Below are 15,043 nucleotides of genomic sequence, written 5' to 3' on the forward strand. Positions count from 1 at the left end.
TTTAGTGTGCAAATGGTTTCATTTTAAATGAGAACAGAGTTTTGAATGCAGAAGTGAGACAGTGGAGGAAAAGCATCTGGATGAACAATGAGATTTGTCAGATATGCAGTATACTGGGCTGCTCAAACAGAGTTTCCTCATGTATAATTTGTGAAAATACACAACAGGGCAGGTTCGAATTTCTAGATGAATTGTGATAAAGATCAGTCACCCTGACCCTTTCCTGCAGGTCAATAGTATTGACTGGTTAAACAGCAAATCCCTGCCCCAAGCTGTTATTGCATATAACACCAATAATATATATTTGTGTAAGATATAAAACAAATGTATGTGTTTTATTTGTTGTTTGTTTGTTTGTTTTTAACATGTCTTTAGTCTTTTTTTTTTTTTAAGTCTGATTTGTCCAGGGAATGTGGTTTCCTCAGCCTGGGTACTGCACACTAATGTTAAACCTTGAACATAATGTAATGAAATGATTCTTTATATTTATCAGAATGTTCTGCATTTAAATGCGAGATTTGAATTCCTGATCGTACCTCAAACGATTCAGTTTTTCCAAAACAGGAGCTTGTAGACAATTAATTATCAAGTAAACATTATCTTAAACACAATGGAGGAAAATCATCACAGGTCCAAGCATTACTTTGTGCATGGCCTTTTCTTTGATCCATCATAATGGTGATCATTTGTATATTTCTGTGTGACTGTTAATATCTGTTTACTGCTTGAAATATTCATATCTGTATTTGCAGTGTGGTCTAAACCAAAAGTTTGATTCAAATTCTTTCACAAAATATAACCAATTGGTGTAATGTCCCACCTGAGACCCTTGAACTGGCAAGATGAATGTATAAAATTGTATTAAATAATAATAATAATACATATAATTGCAACAGCTACATCTGAGGTCCTTTTTTAGCATGGGCAAAAGTACACACATCCTTCACTCTAGTAGAAGTGCAGATACTTGTGTTTTAAAAGACTCTGGTAAAAGTTTAAGTTCTGACTACATTTTTTTTTTTACTTAAGTTAAAGTAAAGTTTGGGCTCTGACAAGTAAAAAGTTGCCTGTTTTAGTGCCACATGGGTAACTGGACCTCACATCATAAAGAATTTCAAATTTTGTTGTCTAATGAATGTATTCAGGCTGAACATCAACCATATAGAACACAAGCAGAGGAAAGATGGTGATCAGCAATGTTTCTGTGTACGTTAGCCATGGTTCTGGTTTCCTTCTGTCTGGCTTGTTGTTGGCTTTGCAGTCTAGCCTACCTCTGTGGTGTGTGAGAGCCAGGAAATGATACACCAGTGGTAGATTAGAAAAGCCGAGCAAAGACAGGAAATGGGCTGGGCTGAAAATGAGGCTCAATTAGAATAAAAATTGAAAGTAAAAAATAGTGACGTGAAATACTGATACTAGAAAAATCTACTTAAATACAGTTTAATTTTTTAATTAAATTAAGTACTTCATTACTTCCCACCTCTGGGCACGTTATAGTGACCTAACAAATTTCCTTGAAAATTCGACCTTTGACCGGCCCTCATAATACAGTTTGAAGTCTGATACTCCCAGAAAAGGTAGATTTTCTAATATAATGTGTGCTATACATGTTATTCGTGTTTGTTTTTTGCTACAAATGAGTGAATGTGATACTGATCTAAATACTGCTACTGACCAACTGTAATAGTAATAACTTCTCTAGCGCCTTCCACACAGAATCCATGTCTCCAAACCATGTCCATCAGTTGTATGGTGTTGTTTTACCATGACCTATACGATGTGAAAAGGAGTGGCAAAGTAACCAGAGAACGGAGAAACACAGCTGAGCTTTCCTATTTTAGAAGTTACATATGGTGAACTTATAGCAGCTCTATATGTTATGCTGATTCCTCAGTGTTAGCTGATATAACCAGTACTGAATTTTAGCCATTCATAGCTTGGTTTTGATCCAAGATTTTAACCATTGAACCATAAAGTTTAATAAATTTCCATTGCAGTATTAGTGCCAATTTATTTAAGCGGTTCTGGTTTCCAAAATATAAATAAACAAATAGAATCATTGAAAGCACTGGCACCTTGACCAGGCAGTGACTAAGGATGAATAAATGATTGTTAAATGGCATCCTACAGGATCTGACGTTAATAATGGTGACTAATTAACTTCCAACATTAAAGGTAACCTATAAAGCACCATTTCAAATCTATTTGGCCTTGAAACATTTTTCAACAGCAAATAATTATATTTTAGACAACTATAATGTGTTTTTTTGTTGTTTTTATTTCAATGAAAAAATGAGGGCTGGGAAATTAAATACATAATCTTGGGGATAAGAATAGGAAGAAATGCTTATGCTTTGATATCTGAGGCAACATAAACTAAAAATAACATTTTGTCAATATCGCGAAATCAATGGATTGTTCAAACCTCAGATTTCATCAAACAACCAATGAAATGTAGTTTAAGCAAAAACTCTGACATTCAGCATCTGTTTCAATTAAAGTAGACTCTAAATCACTTTAATAGCTCTATCCCTCATATTGGGAAATTTCAAAATGGGAAAAAGTGAGATGCTACAATTCAGCCAACATACTTTTCACACTAGGATTAGCCTAAAGATAAAAAATAAAATAAAAACCTGAGAAGAAACGACCCTTTTGCCATGAATTACACAATAAGAAGCAGGATCTTGTGACCAAAACTCTGTTGTAAACTGAACACTTTTTTTTAACATTGAGTGATTGTTATACTTAGAAAGTCTGTAATGCTTTGCTAACACCCATGATCCTCTCACAACCAGGTCTAAGCCTTAAGGTGTTGTTTTACCATGACCTATAGGATGTGAAAGGGGGTGTCAAAGTAACCAGAGAAGAGAAACCCCCAGCTGAGGACTTCTATTTTAAGTGCCATGCATTTGTGCTGTTCCACATTGCAGGCAAACACATTTTCTAGTGTAAATATAGCAGTTTTATGATTTTTCCTGATTCCTAATAATCAGCTGTCTAACACAACTATTTTATACAACTATTATAAATCTTGTCTTGATCCCCCGAACATTGTGTAGAAAGCGTTGTTTTGTTTTTTATTGCAACATCATGAATCCTCATCCTGTGCTGAGTGTGTTCTCGTTGTCAAGCTACAGTAACCTACATGATATAAGCAGGAGGAAAAAACAGTTGGAAGTCATAATTAAAAGAAGGTAAACCTGAACTCTGAAAGAAAGAGAGAAAGTGTACAGCTATGAGTATCAAAGTTCAGTTTCCTGCTATTAACATTCCTTGAACACTTCCTGTTTCTTTCTGTGAGCTCAGTTTTTTTTACTGCTTGTGCATTTATTTTTAATGTAATTTGTGTGTATAAACATGTCATATGCATTTCACATATATGCATATATATTTTTTGGGTTCTTTTAGCATTAGGGGGACATGTTTGTGGTAATATTTCAGCTTCACAATCTGTGTAGACTTTCACAAAGTTCAAGAGATTGGTGTTGTTAAATTGCCACAAAGTGTTTATATATATATATATATGTGTGTATAAAATCCCTCCTTCCTTCAGGTGCTACCATGATGGCCTTTAGATCTACCACAAAGAGAATATGATTAATAAAAGTGAGTGATGAGTAGGGAACTAAATTAGTTTTTGTTTAATATTCGAAACTCAAGATATTAGTGATTTGTGGTTCTCCAGTTTCCTCCCTCTTCCCAAAACAAATACACCAGTGAGTGGCTTGGGTTTTTGCCTCATGCTCATGTTCCCAGGATAGACTCCAGTTCTACTGTAAGTTATACCAGGATACATAAATGAGTGAATGCATGACGAACAAAAAATAAGATTTATGTGTCTTATCAGCATTTTTAATTATTTTTAAGAATGATTTAACACCTGACCAAAGTCTTCCAGTCTGGTTACGGAGTCTGGCTGTAGACCCAGCTTAAATAATTTTAAACATCTTTAATTTTATAATGATAGAGCCCACTGGACCCCAGAAACAAATCCTGAATGATTTTTTTACCATTTTACACCCTTAAACCTATACATTTTGATTTTGGTCCAACATGCACTGTGAACTGTGGAAATCCTAAAACGTATGCAAAAGTGGCAACTCAGTAGGTTGAAGCATTCAGAAGGTCATGAGATCAAATGCTGCCATTTTTAACTACATAAATTATTTTAGTTTTGGATTTTTAATACATTTGCTAAACTGTGTGTGTGTGTGTGTGTGTGTGTGTGTGTAAGTAATACAAGTATGGATACACACATGACACACACTAAAAGATCACACACTAAAAACTCTTCAAACATATCTGAATTTTATTGCAATCATGAGAATAATTTCTTTCATCATTGTATAAAAGCAAATAACAAAAATTACTTTTACAGATTACAGAGGGAAAAAAACTTACAAGGACCTGACTGTAGCAGTGGTGTCCAGGGATTAAATGAATTTGTTGGCTAATTTACATTTTACCAATTTATCATATTTGTCTGATCCATAGTGGGGGTTTTCAAACAAGATAAAAACATATCTCTAGATTGCATGTTTAGACTGTGTGGCTGATGCTGAGATGAAAAGCAGCAGTTGTGAAGCTGAAATCCAACAGAGAAACAGATCTGTTCATAATAAAAATACAAAAAAAGAAGTTAAACATTATAGAAATCAGAATTGTACTACTTTCCATATTGATACTTTACCGATATCTGATAGTAAATACAGGAGTGTTGGTGGGGGGGAAAAAAGCAAAAATATGGTGATCATATTCCCAAAATCTAGTGGAACATCATCTCAGAATATTGGAGGTTTTTATAACAGCAAATAGGGACTGAATGTGGAACGGACATAAAAAAAAATTGTCCATACAGTGTATACAGAAGGATCTCCATGTTAAAGATTCTTCACCCACACCAACTACTACATAACTGTTTCTGTAGCAATCAAAATGACTACAAGATCCAATAAAATCAGATTTAGTCATTTGCAATGTGGACTTTTAGCCTGAAGTTTTCAATTAAGACCATGTGATTGAATTTAGGTGAAAAAGTCAGAGGTCTTAAGCTGGTCAGAGCTCACAAGTCCAAAGATGAGACTCAAACCATAGGATATGGTTGTGGTTTTCTGTTAATAGGCTGTGATAATGTGTGAAATATGAACTTACTTCTACTTCCACACGTTCATCTGGCAGAATGAGATAACCTGAGAGAAACAACACAACTCTCTTTATATTCCTGAACAATACTGGTGTTATTTTATTCAAACATTTTTCAGTCAAATCAAGAGATCAACCAGACTGTTCTTCAGTTCAGTGAGCAGAACAGGGCATTATACATGTCTGTATCTGTGTATATACCGTCTGGGTTTATAACACAAAACAATGAGCATTTTGGCGCCCTCTGCTGCCTTTAATTTGAACTGCAATGGCGAAACAAAATTTAATTCAATTCAATTTTTTAGCATTTTCACCAGTGGACATGGTCTCAAAGCAGCTTTACGGAATGTAAGAATTATTGAACAAGGGTAACTTATATTTAAATGTATGTGTATTTATCATCCCTGAAAAAGCATGAAAAAAAAAACCTTTAGATGGTATGAGTAAGAAACCTTTAGAGGACCCATACTCATCTAAGTGACACCAAGAGTGTGACAATAAATTATTAAAACGTTAAAAAAAAAAAGAAATATGAGCACCAAAGTGTGTGATTATGAGTAATGCCCTTTCTACAGTCTTATACAGTCAGTTGGAGTAGTGGAAACAGAGGCTACTAAACAACTGTAAAAACTAGTTTTTCTTCTTCACCCTAATGGATCCATTTCTTTAAAACCAGGCAGAACCTTGGTGTCTGTAAAACAAGGCCAAAGTAACCCTGACCACAGCACAATATTAAAAAGATAAAGTATTGTCTAGATTCTCTCTTTTTGTTCTCAATTCAACTTCTACTTCTGACTTATCCTACATAAATCTCATTTGCCCAGTCACTTTCTCACACACACACACTTCACACTCATTCACAACTCACCCCACAGGTGTGAGCAGTTTGTAGATCTTGGCAGCTGTAGCTTGGCCCCAAGGTGCAGGGGTCACCAACATCTCCCTGCTCCGTCCTCCTACTCTTCACACACAGATCAACTCTCTGAATAGAATAAAAAAGAATAACCTTTATTTGTCACAGCACAGTGAAATTCTTTCTTCATATGATATAGCACAGAGGGTTAAGGGCCTTGCTCAAGGGCCCAAGAGTGTCAGCTTGGCGATCCCAGGGCTTGAACCCCCGACCTTCTGATTAGTAACCCAGAGCCTTAACCACTGAGCTCTATTTTGTATATCCCTGGAAGCTGGGGGTCAGAGCACAGAACACACACACCACACAAACACAACACAGCAATGGAACAGACATACTCAACATTCTGGCTCTGTGTGTACAATAAAGTCCAAAACAGGAACTTTAAATAATGAAAAAATTTTTGTAATTGTTGTGTTAATGTTTGTGACACTCACTAAGAGTAGCACCAGTGCTAATGTGGCTCATAAAGCCATTACAGAAATCAAACAGTTGTCTCTACATCTGTGCTGTTAATATTCTGTACCTCACACACATCCAGAGCCACTGCCTCTTTACCCAGAATCCACCGGAGCTGCTCACCGTAGCGCTGAGTAAAACTCTCACACTGCAGAATGACAAACAATCAACCAGTGGTGTAAAGTATTTGAGTAAATGTACTTCAATACTGTAATTATCAAAGATTTGAGTAATTTGTACTTTCTACTCAACTACATTTATGATTCAATAGATGGTACTTTTTACTCCATTATATTTCTTTGACAATCACTGTTACCAATGACATTCTGCAGCTCTATTGAAGATGTTATCAACACTCCGCTACCCACATCTGCTGCCTGTGAGCGACTTTTTAACACTGCTGGCCTCATTTTCAGTCCAAAAAGAGTTCGAATAAATTCCAACAACTTTGAGAAGCAGCTTTTGTTAAAGTTGAATGAAAATATCGCCCCCTCTGGGACTGAGCGGTGCATCAAAACACAATCAGCTCTAAATCTTTGGTTTTACTTTAAAATTATTGAATTTTATTTGTCCATTAAATACTAATGGCTCTTCTACTTTGTGACATAATTTTATTTGTTAATTAAAAGATCGTTTTACTACTTTGTCTTTTATTTTTAATGTACTTGTTTGATCTTTGTTTTATTCTGGCATGTTGAAGAGGCTGTTGTGGTGATTTTGGTTAATGCAGTGTTGAAGTGTATAATCTGATTTGTATTTTTAGGAAATAAAACCTCACAAATCAGCTGTTTTTGGCTTTTCACTAACACGTGTCTTGGTGTTGAGGCCTGGTGCATCTTTGAGCCTACGTTTAATATGAGCCAAATACTCAAGTACTGTTCAAATCAGATACTCGAAGTCATATTGGAATTGGTAAATTTTTACCAGTAAGGGGGAAAGTTTTGCAGTAAGGGATCTATACTTTAATTGAAGTATGATATTTAGGTCCTCTTTACACCTGTGCAAAAAACAGATACAACTAAGCAGGACATTTGCAGGACATTTAGACCTGCCATGATGTGAAGTCTGCAGATGTTTATAAATTTAACTTCTCAAAAAAAGAAAAAAACTATGTGTGAAGAAGAGGTCAGAAACAGTTTAAACAGCTGGTACTGTTTATCCCTATTTTATTCCAAGTTTGGTCTCTTGCTGTTTCCCAGCCGGCTCTCACTTTCATACAGCAACTATAGTAACCAAGAATAATACAAGAGCTACCGAAAACAAACCAAATTTGTTCAGACTTTTCCACCCTGCCTCAAGTTTTAAATGAAGACTGAGTAAATGAACACAGTGAAGAGGTCAGAATAAATAAGATAAAACTTTAACCTTGGGGAGGACGCCAGGATGAGACTGGCACACAGAGCTCATGAAGGATGTAACCTGAGACTGAGTGGCATTGGAGCCCAATCGAAGACGAGACAGGATGACCAGAGTCTGACATGAGTCACAGTCCGAAAGAGGAGACGCAACTGAGAAGAAAGAGAGAGAGAGAGAGAGAGAGAGAGAGAGAGAGAGAGAGAGAGAGATGTGTATGTCAGTTATCAAGACAAATGACAAATAATCAAAGAAGAAAGACATAAAGACAGATTAGAAAGGAATGAAAAAAGATGAATGAAAACAGAGAAAGAGACAGACAAATGGTTGTTACCGAGTGGAAGTGAGCTCTGACAGAGGCGTAGCACAGAGCAGATGGAGTTGGGCGATTTTGCGTTCAGGAGAACCTCAAACAGCTTCTTCAATGATCTCTGAACCAGTCGTGAGCACTGACCACTTAGGACCATGGGAAGAACGGAGCATGCTTCATCCAGCACACTGATCAAAACACTCTAACATAGACATAGACAATGTGATTTTTATACATTTAATTGTTATGTTACATGTTTATACACATGCATAACATGTTTCTGGACATAATTCTCAATGCAAATAATTTGTGTGTGTGTGTGTGTGTGTGTGTGTGTGTGTGTGTGTGTGTGTGTGTGTGTTCCTCTCACCTCTGTCTCTGTTGTGGGTAGGAGACAGTTCAGCACATTCAAAGCATATGTGCAAGTTTTGCACGGGAACGAGGCCTCCAGCTGTGTGTGTGTGTGTGTGTGTGTGTGTGTGTGTGTGTGTGTGTGTGTGTGTGTGTGTGTGTGTAAAACGAAAGGAACATTATTAACAGGGTAAGCAAGTAAAGCAAGTGAATCAAAAAAATTCCTAGAGCTTCAGCCGACAATCCTGCATCTCACCACTAGATGTCGTCAAACACTAAGTATTAACTGAGCATACTTAATGAATCTCATTAATCTCACCTGTCTGTAATTATCACCCAGCATGCACCTTGATTTAATTTGATCAGATCGACTATGCAAGTGACTTTAAAGGTGTACAATTACATGCTAAAGTCTGTCTTCAATGATTTAATAATTTACTAGGTTAGGTTGTATAGTTTAAACACACTTCCAGATAGTGCCCTTGAGGTGAACTTTGATTTCAATCCAGGTATCTGATGTGTTTACCATGACAGAAGTGGGTGTGATGGTCTTCTGTACGTAATTCATCAAAATGTCCTCCATCTGCAGCTTGAACTCGCCTTCACATAGGTTTAGATAAGTGCACATTTGTCCAGGGTTCTACAGATAGACAGAGATCAAATGGAAACACAGCCTTTATTATTATTTTTTAAAAGGTTTTTCACAATGCTGGTGTCCTGGAACAAATTTGTGAACCCAGAATCAGTATGCTGAAGTTTCATGGCATGTTTCAAAATTGGTACCTTGACAATGTCTATTGTCAACGCAACCAACTCACCATCAGTCCGACGAGGAAGGTGAGAACAAGAGGAAGGTCTTTGTCCATTTCATTGTGACACTGGTCTTTAATCTGCTCAGGCAGCAAGTCACACACCCCTTCCAGAGTGCCCTTCAGCCTCGTCTGACAGAAACAAAACACACGATTCACAGATTTCGGATTAAATATTGATAAAAGGCAAAATGGTTCTGCTCAAGCACCATGTACCTGATCGTTAATGGCATTTCTCTGTCAATTTCTTGATTTATTTTGTGTCAGAGAGAATAAATTAAATAAAAAGAGAAAGATCAATCATCAGGCAATATGTATTTAATGAATAATCGTTTTCTTTTTGTTTCTGACCTCTTTTTAACCTCGCTAGAGTCATGCAAGCAAACACCAAAGAGTCACGTTCATGCACGTTCATGTCTTTATCCCACTGTTGTAGGCATGTGCCAATATTAACTTTTCATCACGTTACGTCTATCATAGATATTCCTTTAAAAATATGACCACATTCACCTTTCCTTGACAGTATTATGCAACATTCTGCCTAATGCAGGAAAAAAATTCATTTTTTTTTTGTTTGTTTTTTGCTATTCTCTAGGATCCTGTGAAGACATCTGTCACTGTAGGTCTCCTTCCTTTACATCTCCTTCCATAAATGGAACTTTGAATAATAGATATTTTTCAATATTGATGAATGTTCATGAACATAATATCATGTCTGATCAATATCGTGATCTTATATCGGCACATGCCTACATTGTCCACACGATCAGATCAGTTTTGTGGCTTAATTTTGATTAATAAAATAAAATTCTCACCTGAACCTGATTCTGTGGAGTGAAAGTAAAAAAGTGTTTATAGACCTTGAGACCAGCTTATATTCCACATGCACATGTGATCATGTCTAACAAATGCTGATACTGAATTTGGTTACAAGAAACAAGCGAATAATCAAATTTGTATTACGCTGTAGCATTTTGATGCATACAAATGAACGTCAACATTAATATTAGCTAAAACTAAAAATTAAATTGCTTGTCAAAGTCACAAAGAACAGCATTTATAGTATACATAGGTGTAGGACCAATTTGTGTCACTGTTCATGTAAAGCAGATTTACATGAACACACAAATAATTTACTGTGGCACAATTTGTGTCACTGTTCAAATATTTATGGACCTACCCCTATGTATACTATAAATGCTGTTCACCTGAAAGAGTTGACTCATTTGAATCATTGCATTGACGTAGATGTTTTCAGTGTTGTCACCCTTCTAAAGTAGTTCAACCAAAACATTTTCAAGGAAACGTGTTTCCTTTCAACCTCGGAGATGTTCAGAGTGAAACAGTTGAAAACCCCATAATGACTGGAACTATAATGAATGGACATTTGGTGTCACCCAGATAAGAATGAGTTCCCTTTGAGTCTGGAGCCTTTCTAGATTTCTTCCTCATGCCATCTGAAAGAGTGCCACTGTTATTCAATACAGGTATAAACTAATAGGGACTAATTAATGACGCTATAATTTACATTTGTAATCTTTTGAATTCTGTAAAGCTGCTTCACTGTCCATTGTTAAAATCACTGTACAAAACCATTTTTAATTTGTTAAAACAAACATGTGTCAGGAGAAATTTGATTCATATCAAAAGACTGCTTTACTAGCTAAAGACTAGCTAAACACTTCTGCATTTAAGCCCCATAACTGAACAGTACACCCCAACAATGATGGAACATTTAGTGCTACCCAAATGAGAATGGTTCCTCTTAAGGTTCCTTCCTCATGCCATCTCAGGGAGTTTTGCCGTGCCACCTCAAGCGACTGGTTTGCTCATCAGGGATAAAATTATAAGGAACAAACTTAAAGGCACTAAACTTATACATTCGAACTTCATTAGATTCAATAGAATTCAATAGATTCAATCAAATCTATATAAAGTTGATGTTTTGTTAGTTAGAAGGTAGCGTATGGTTCATGAAATACAAACCATTAGATCTAAAACATTTAAATGGGCATTGATAAAATGGAAAATATAAAGAATTTTGCAAATATACTATAATAATAAATATGGTTTAGACACCAGAAATAAATAATAATTCCTACCTGGAAATCTTCATCTGATAGCAAGTGCTTCAGAAGCTCTATGATATGAATACAGTCTTGGCAGGCTTCGTCATTCTGAAATCGGTTAACATATTAGTCATTGCCATCGAGGAACTCATTCTATCTATTAAAGTCAACTAAGTGCCAGAATTTTGCATTATTTAACCAAATAAATCGAAATAATTGGCATTATTTATTTGAACAAGTCATTCGCTGATCACTGGTGGGAAACTATGTCCAGGATTATTTTAATTATTATAGATGTTTTGTGGGTTACTTTTTTTAAAATCTAAGAATAAATTACGAGCCTGAAAAGCTAAAGCAGAAGTGAGATGAGTGTATATCTTTAAAAAATGTGTTATGGTTGGTGTATTTGTGGTGCAGCTGTGAGGAGTCGGAGGATCTGAAAGCTGTGATCACCTAGTGTAAAAGAAGACCACCCTGAACAAACTGAACTGAACAAAGGACAAATTTCTGAGTTCGGATCATAACATTAATATCAGGGTAAATAGGAACAGTTCCACTTTCCCTAAAGTTAGTCATGTTTCATGTCGGAAATTCGCATCTTTAGCTAATATAGCTAACCCAATGAATTTGACTAAGGTGGGAAGTGGGACATATTTACAATTGAACCTTTTTTTTAGCAACATATCTAACCAACTAACTCTCAAAACGCTGATCCGTGTATTCTGTATTATGGATTAAATAAGACAATTAGAACTGCATGAGACAATGAGATGCAGTTTAGCATCCAAACAGTAGAGCAAAAAGCAAATAAATGAAATGAAATATTACGATTATGGTGCAATAATTGATATAACACTGTAAAAGTAAACAGAAGGAATGGCAGTGCAAATTAGACTACATGAAATTAATAAGAATTATGAAGCAGTAGGTGATATACTCATACATACAGGTTAACATAAGTTCTGCTTTGTATACTGTTCATGCTGTTAGCGGCCATATTGACTTTATATCTCTTGCTGAAATCGGAGTTGAGCTGAACGTCCTGGATAGGAATTTTGAGAATAGGGTGTATTTTATTTGTTTTTATCCTGGTTGGAGATTAGGACTAGTTGAATGCAGCAGTAGTTAGGATTAGGGATTTTAACATCATGCAACGGATTTTTTGGTTTCCAGTAAAGTTTTAAATCAGAAACCCTACTGAATTTTATATTCTTTGTTGATGAATGTCTGCAGTGTGTATGTGATTGTGAGTTATTCTGTAAAGCTGTTTTACCTTTATGTTATTCATCTCATTCAGAACCACTGTTTCTGCACCAAGTATCCTTGCATTGGCTGTAAAAAAAAATAATTGCAATCTAAAAATGGCTGATTTATCACACAGACCTATTAGTGGAATTATGAGGCAGTGGATTACATTGCCACCCTCACAGCTCCAAGGTTTATGGTTCGATTCTAAACTTTGGATGCATGGAGTTTTGCATGTTCAAATGTTTGTATGGGTCTCCTCAGGGGTTTTCTAGTTTCTACCCATCATGCAAAAATACATGTGTGAGTGTGTGCTCTGCTATGGGCTGACATCTCATCAGGATTTCACTTTATCACAATGAAGCTGTTACTTACAGGAGAACAAATAAACTCTGGTATTAGTAGGAAGTAAGAGATGAATGTTGGACAAAAGTGCATCTGCTGGTACATGTTTGTGTGTGTATGTGTGTGTTTGTGCGCATGTATTTTAAGAAGAAAAAGTCACAAACAATTTACAATACACGTCTCCTACATCATTTGGAATGTCTGTAAAAGTAACCAAAAAACACATAATATAGATGTCAAAAAGAAGAAACTACTAATAATGTTATAAAAAAAAAAGAAAAATATCTATAATGTGATATATCCATCATGTGGATAATTGTTTTAAATAAATATGTAAATATGTAAAAATGCCAAATATAATATAACACAATATAATATAATATAATATAATATAATATAATATAATATAATATAATATAATATAATATAATATAATATAATATAATAATTTATATGCTGATTTTATTTTCATCTGTAATACAGTAATAAATCACTGGTCAAATAATTTAATAAAAAATTTAAATTAAAAAAACTTTTCTTTGAACACAATTTTATTATTTGTAATAAATTATGGTTCAGCTGAATTTTAAACTTATGGTGGATTATGTTTAAATCTATAACACCTTATTATACACGCTTTTTTAAATATACAAATAGAAACACTGGTTTTAAGGATACATTTTGGCCTGTTTTTTTTTCTCAACGGCCCTAATGACAGGCAACAATAAAAGAACACTTTTAGCAGTTCAGACTTACCGATGCCAAAGATTGAAAGGAATGAAAGCAACAGGATGCTGGGGACAGCCATGTCTCTCTTCAGTCTGATCTTTGGTTTTCAGAGAAGTTCTCCACTGCACTCTGCTTTGGCTCACAATATATATATATATATGGTTTCTCAAAACAGGAACTAACATTCTGAATCACGTTTCATGAGCATTTTGATGTGCTTAGCCAAAACCACAAAGCCAGCCTTAGTTGATAAGGTGCTTGTTCATGCTTTGTTTAGAAGCTGTGTCCAAGTCACGGCCGAAACTCTTGGAGGAAGAAAACGAAGCAACTCAAGATTTCATAAATGTAAAAAAAAAAGTCAGAGCAGATTTGTTGATTTTTTTTTCTTTAGATGATTTCAACACTGAGTTATAATGTATAAAAACCCCGATAGCATGATAAGGAACAAAAGATCATATCAAAAATATCAGCTCTGCTTTTTGATGTTTTCTCTTAATCCGATATGTTCTTAAAAAAGTGCATGCATGTAAAGCACACGTCTACACTATTCTGCTTTGAATTAAACACGACGATCAAATGAAATGAACGCTGTATATGATATCAATTTAACACTCAAAAAATAGTATTATTACTGTGTAGTGATGTAAATATTTGGCAAAGGATCAAGTCCTCTAGTTCTAATCAGGAAGAAAACCAATACATCTAATGATCAATGTATAATAATATTTTTTTTTTCATTCTCTCATGGAATTGCATCAGATGTAAAGATGTATTCGATGATATTTTGTTCATACTTTTACATCTACACAATAATTTACTTCACAACAATTTTTTGCCAATGTTTATCATTAATGATACATTATAAAGACAAAAGCTTGTGGACACCTGACTGTAAGATTCGTCTGCACTTTTTGATCATCCCATTTCTCATTTGGTACCTACACTCTTCTGGGAAGATTGGTTTTAACCAATGAACTATTTGTTAGATGTACAGAAGGTGAATTGACATTTCCTGAATGTGTGGTTTCAACTGTGAAGCATGGAGGAGGAGGTGTAATAGTGTGGTGGAGCTTTGCTGGGGACACTGTTGGTGATTTACTGTAGTCAAAAATGGGGGCACACTTAACCAGCATGTCTACCACAGCATTTTGCAGTCACATGCCATCCCAACTGGTTTGCACTTAGTGGGACCACAAATGGGGATCATTTGTTTTCCAACAGGACAGTGACCACAAACACATTTCTAGGATATTAAACAGCTATTTATCCAAGAAGGAAAGTGATGAAGTCAAGTCAAGAAGCTTTTATTGTCATTTCA

The 15,043-nt window shown here is 35.3% G+C and overlaps 1 protein-coding gene across 2 annotated transcripts; it reads right to left on the reverse strand.

Annotated features, from left to right (window-relative positions):
- Window positions 1–4,294: 4,294 nt before the first annotated feature.
- Window positions 4,295–13,865, reverse strand: sftpba (surfactant protein Ba). Of its 2 annotated transcripts, XM_046860525.1 has the most exons (13): window positions 13,753–13,865; window positions 12,680–12,738; window positions 11,440–11,514; window positions 10,153–10,164; window positions 9,347–9,469; window positions 9,055–9,168; window positions 8,548–8,628; window positions 8,202–8,379; window positions 7,880–8,022; window positions 6,582–6,662; window positions 6,014–6,127; window positions 5,155–5,192; window positions 4,295–4,612 (listed from the first exon to the last, which is right to left on the reverse strand). In XM_046860525.1, exons 1-12 carry the CDS (start codon window positions 13,802–13,804, stop codon window positions 5,157–5,159), a joined length of 1,068 nt encoding a protein of 355 aa, XP_046716481.1. In that variant the 5' UTR covers window positions 13,805–13,865; the 3' UTR covers window positions 4,295–4,612; window positions 5,155–5,156. The 2 variants fall into 2 exon arrangements, with proteins under 2 accessions (XP_046716481.1, XP_046716482.1); XM_046860526.1 differs by lacking the exon at window positions 10,153–10,164.
- Window positions 13,866–15,043: the final 1,178 nt, after the last annotated feature.

The sequence above is a fragment of the Silurus meridionalis genome, chromosome 11 (genome assembly GCF_014805685.1).
Source record: "Silurus meridionalis isolate SWU-2019-XX chromosome 11, ASM1480568v1, whole genome shotgun sequence".
Classification (NCBI taxonomy): domain Eukaryota; kingdom Metazoa; phylum Chordata; class Actinopteri; order Siluriformes; family Siluridae; genus Silurus; species Silurus meridionalis.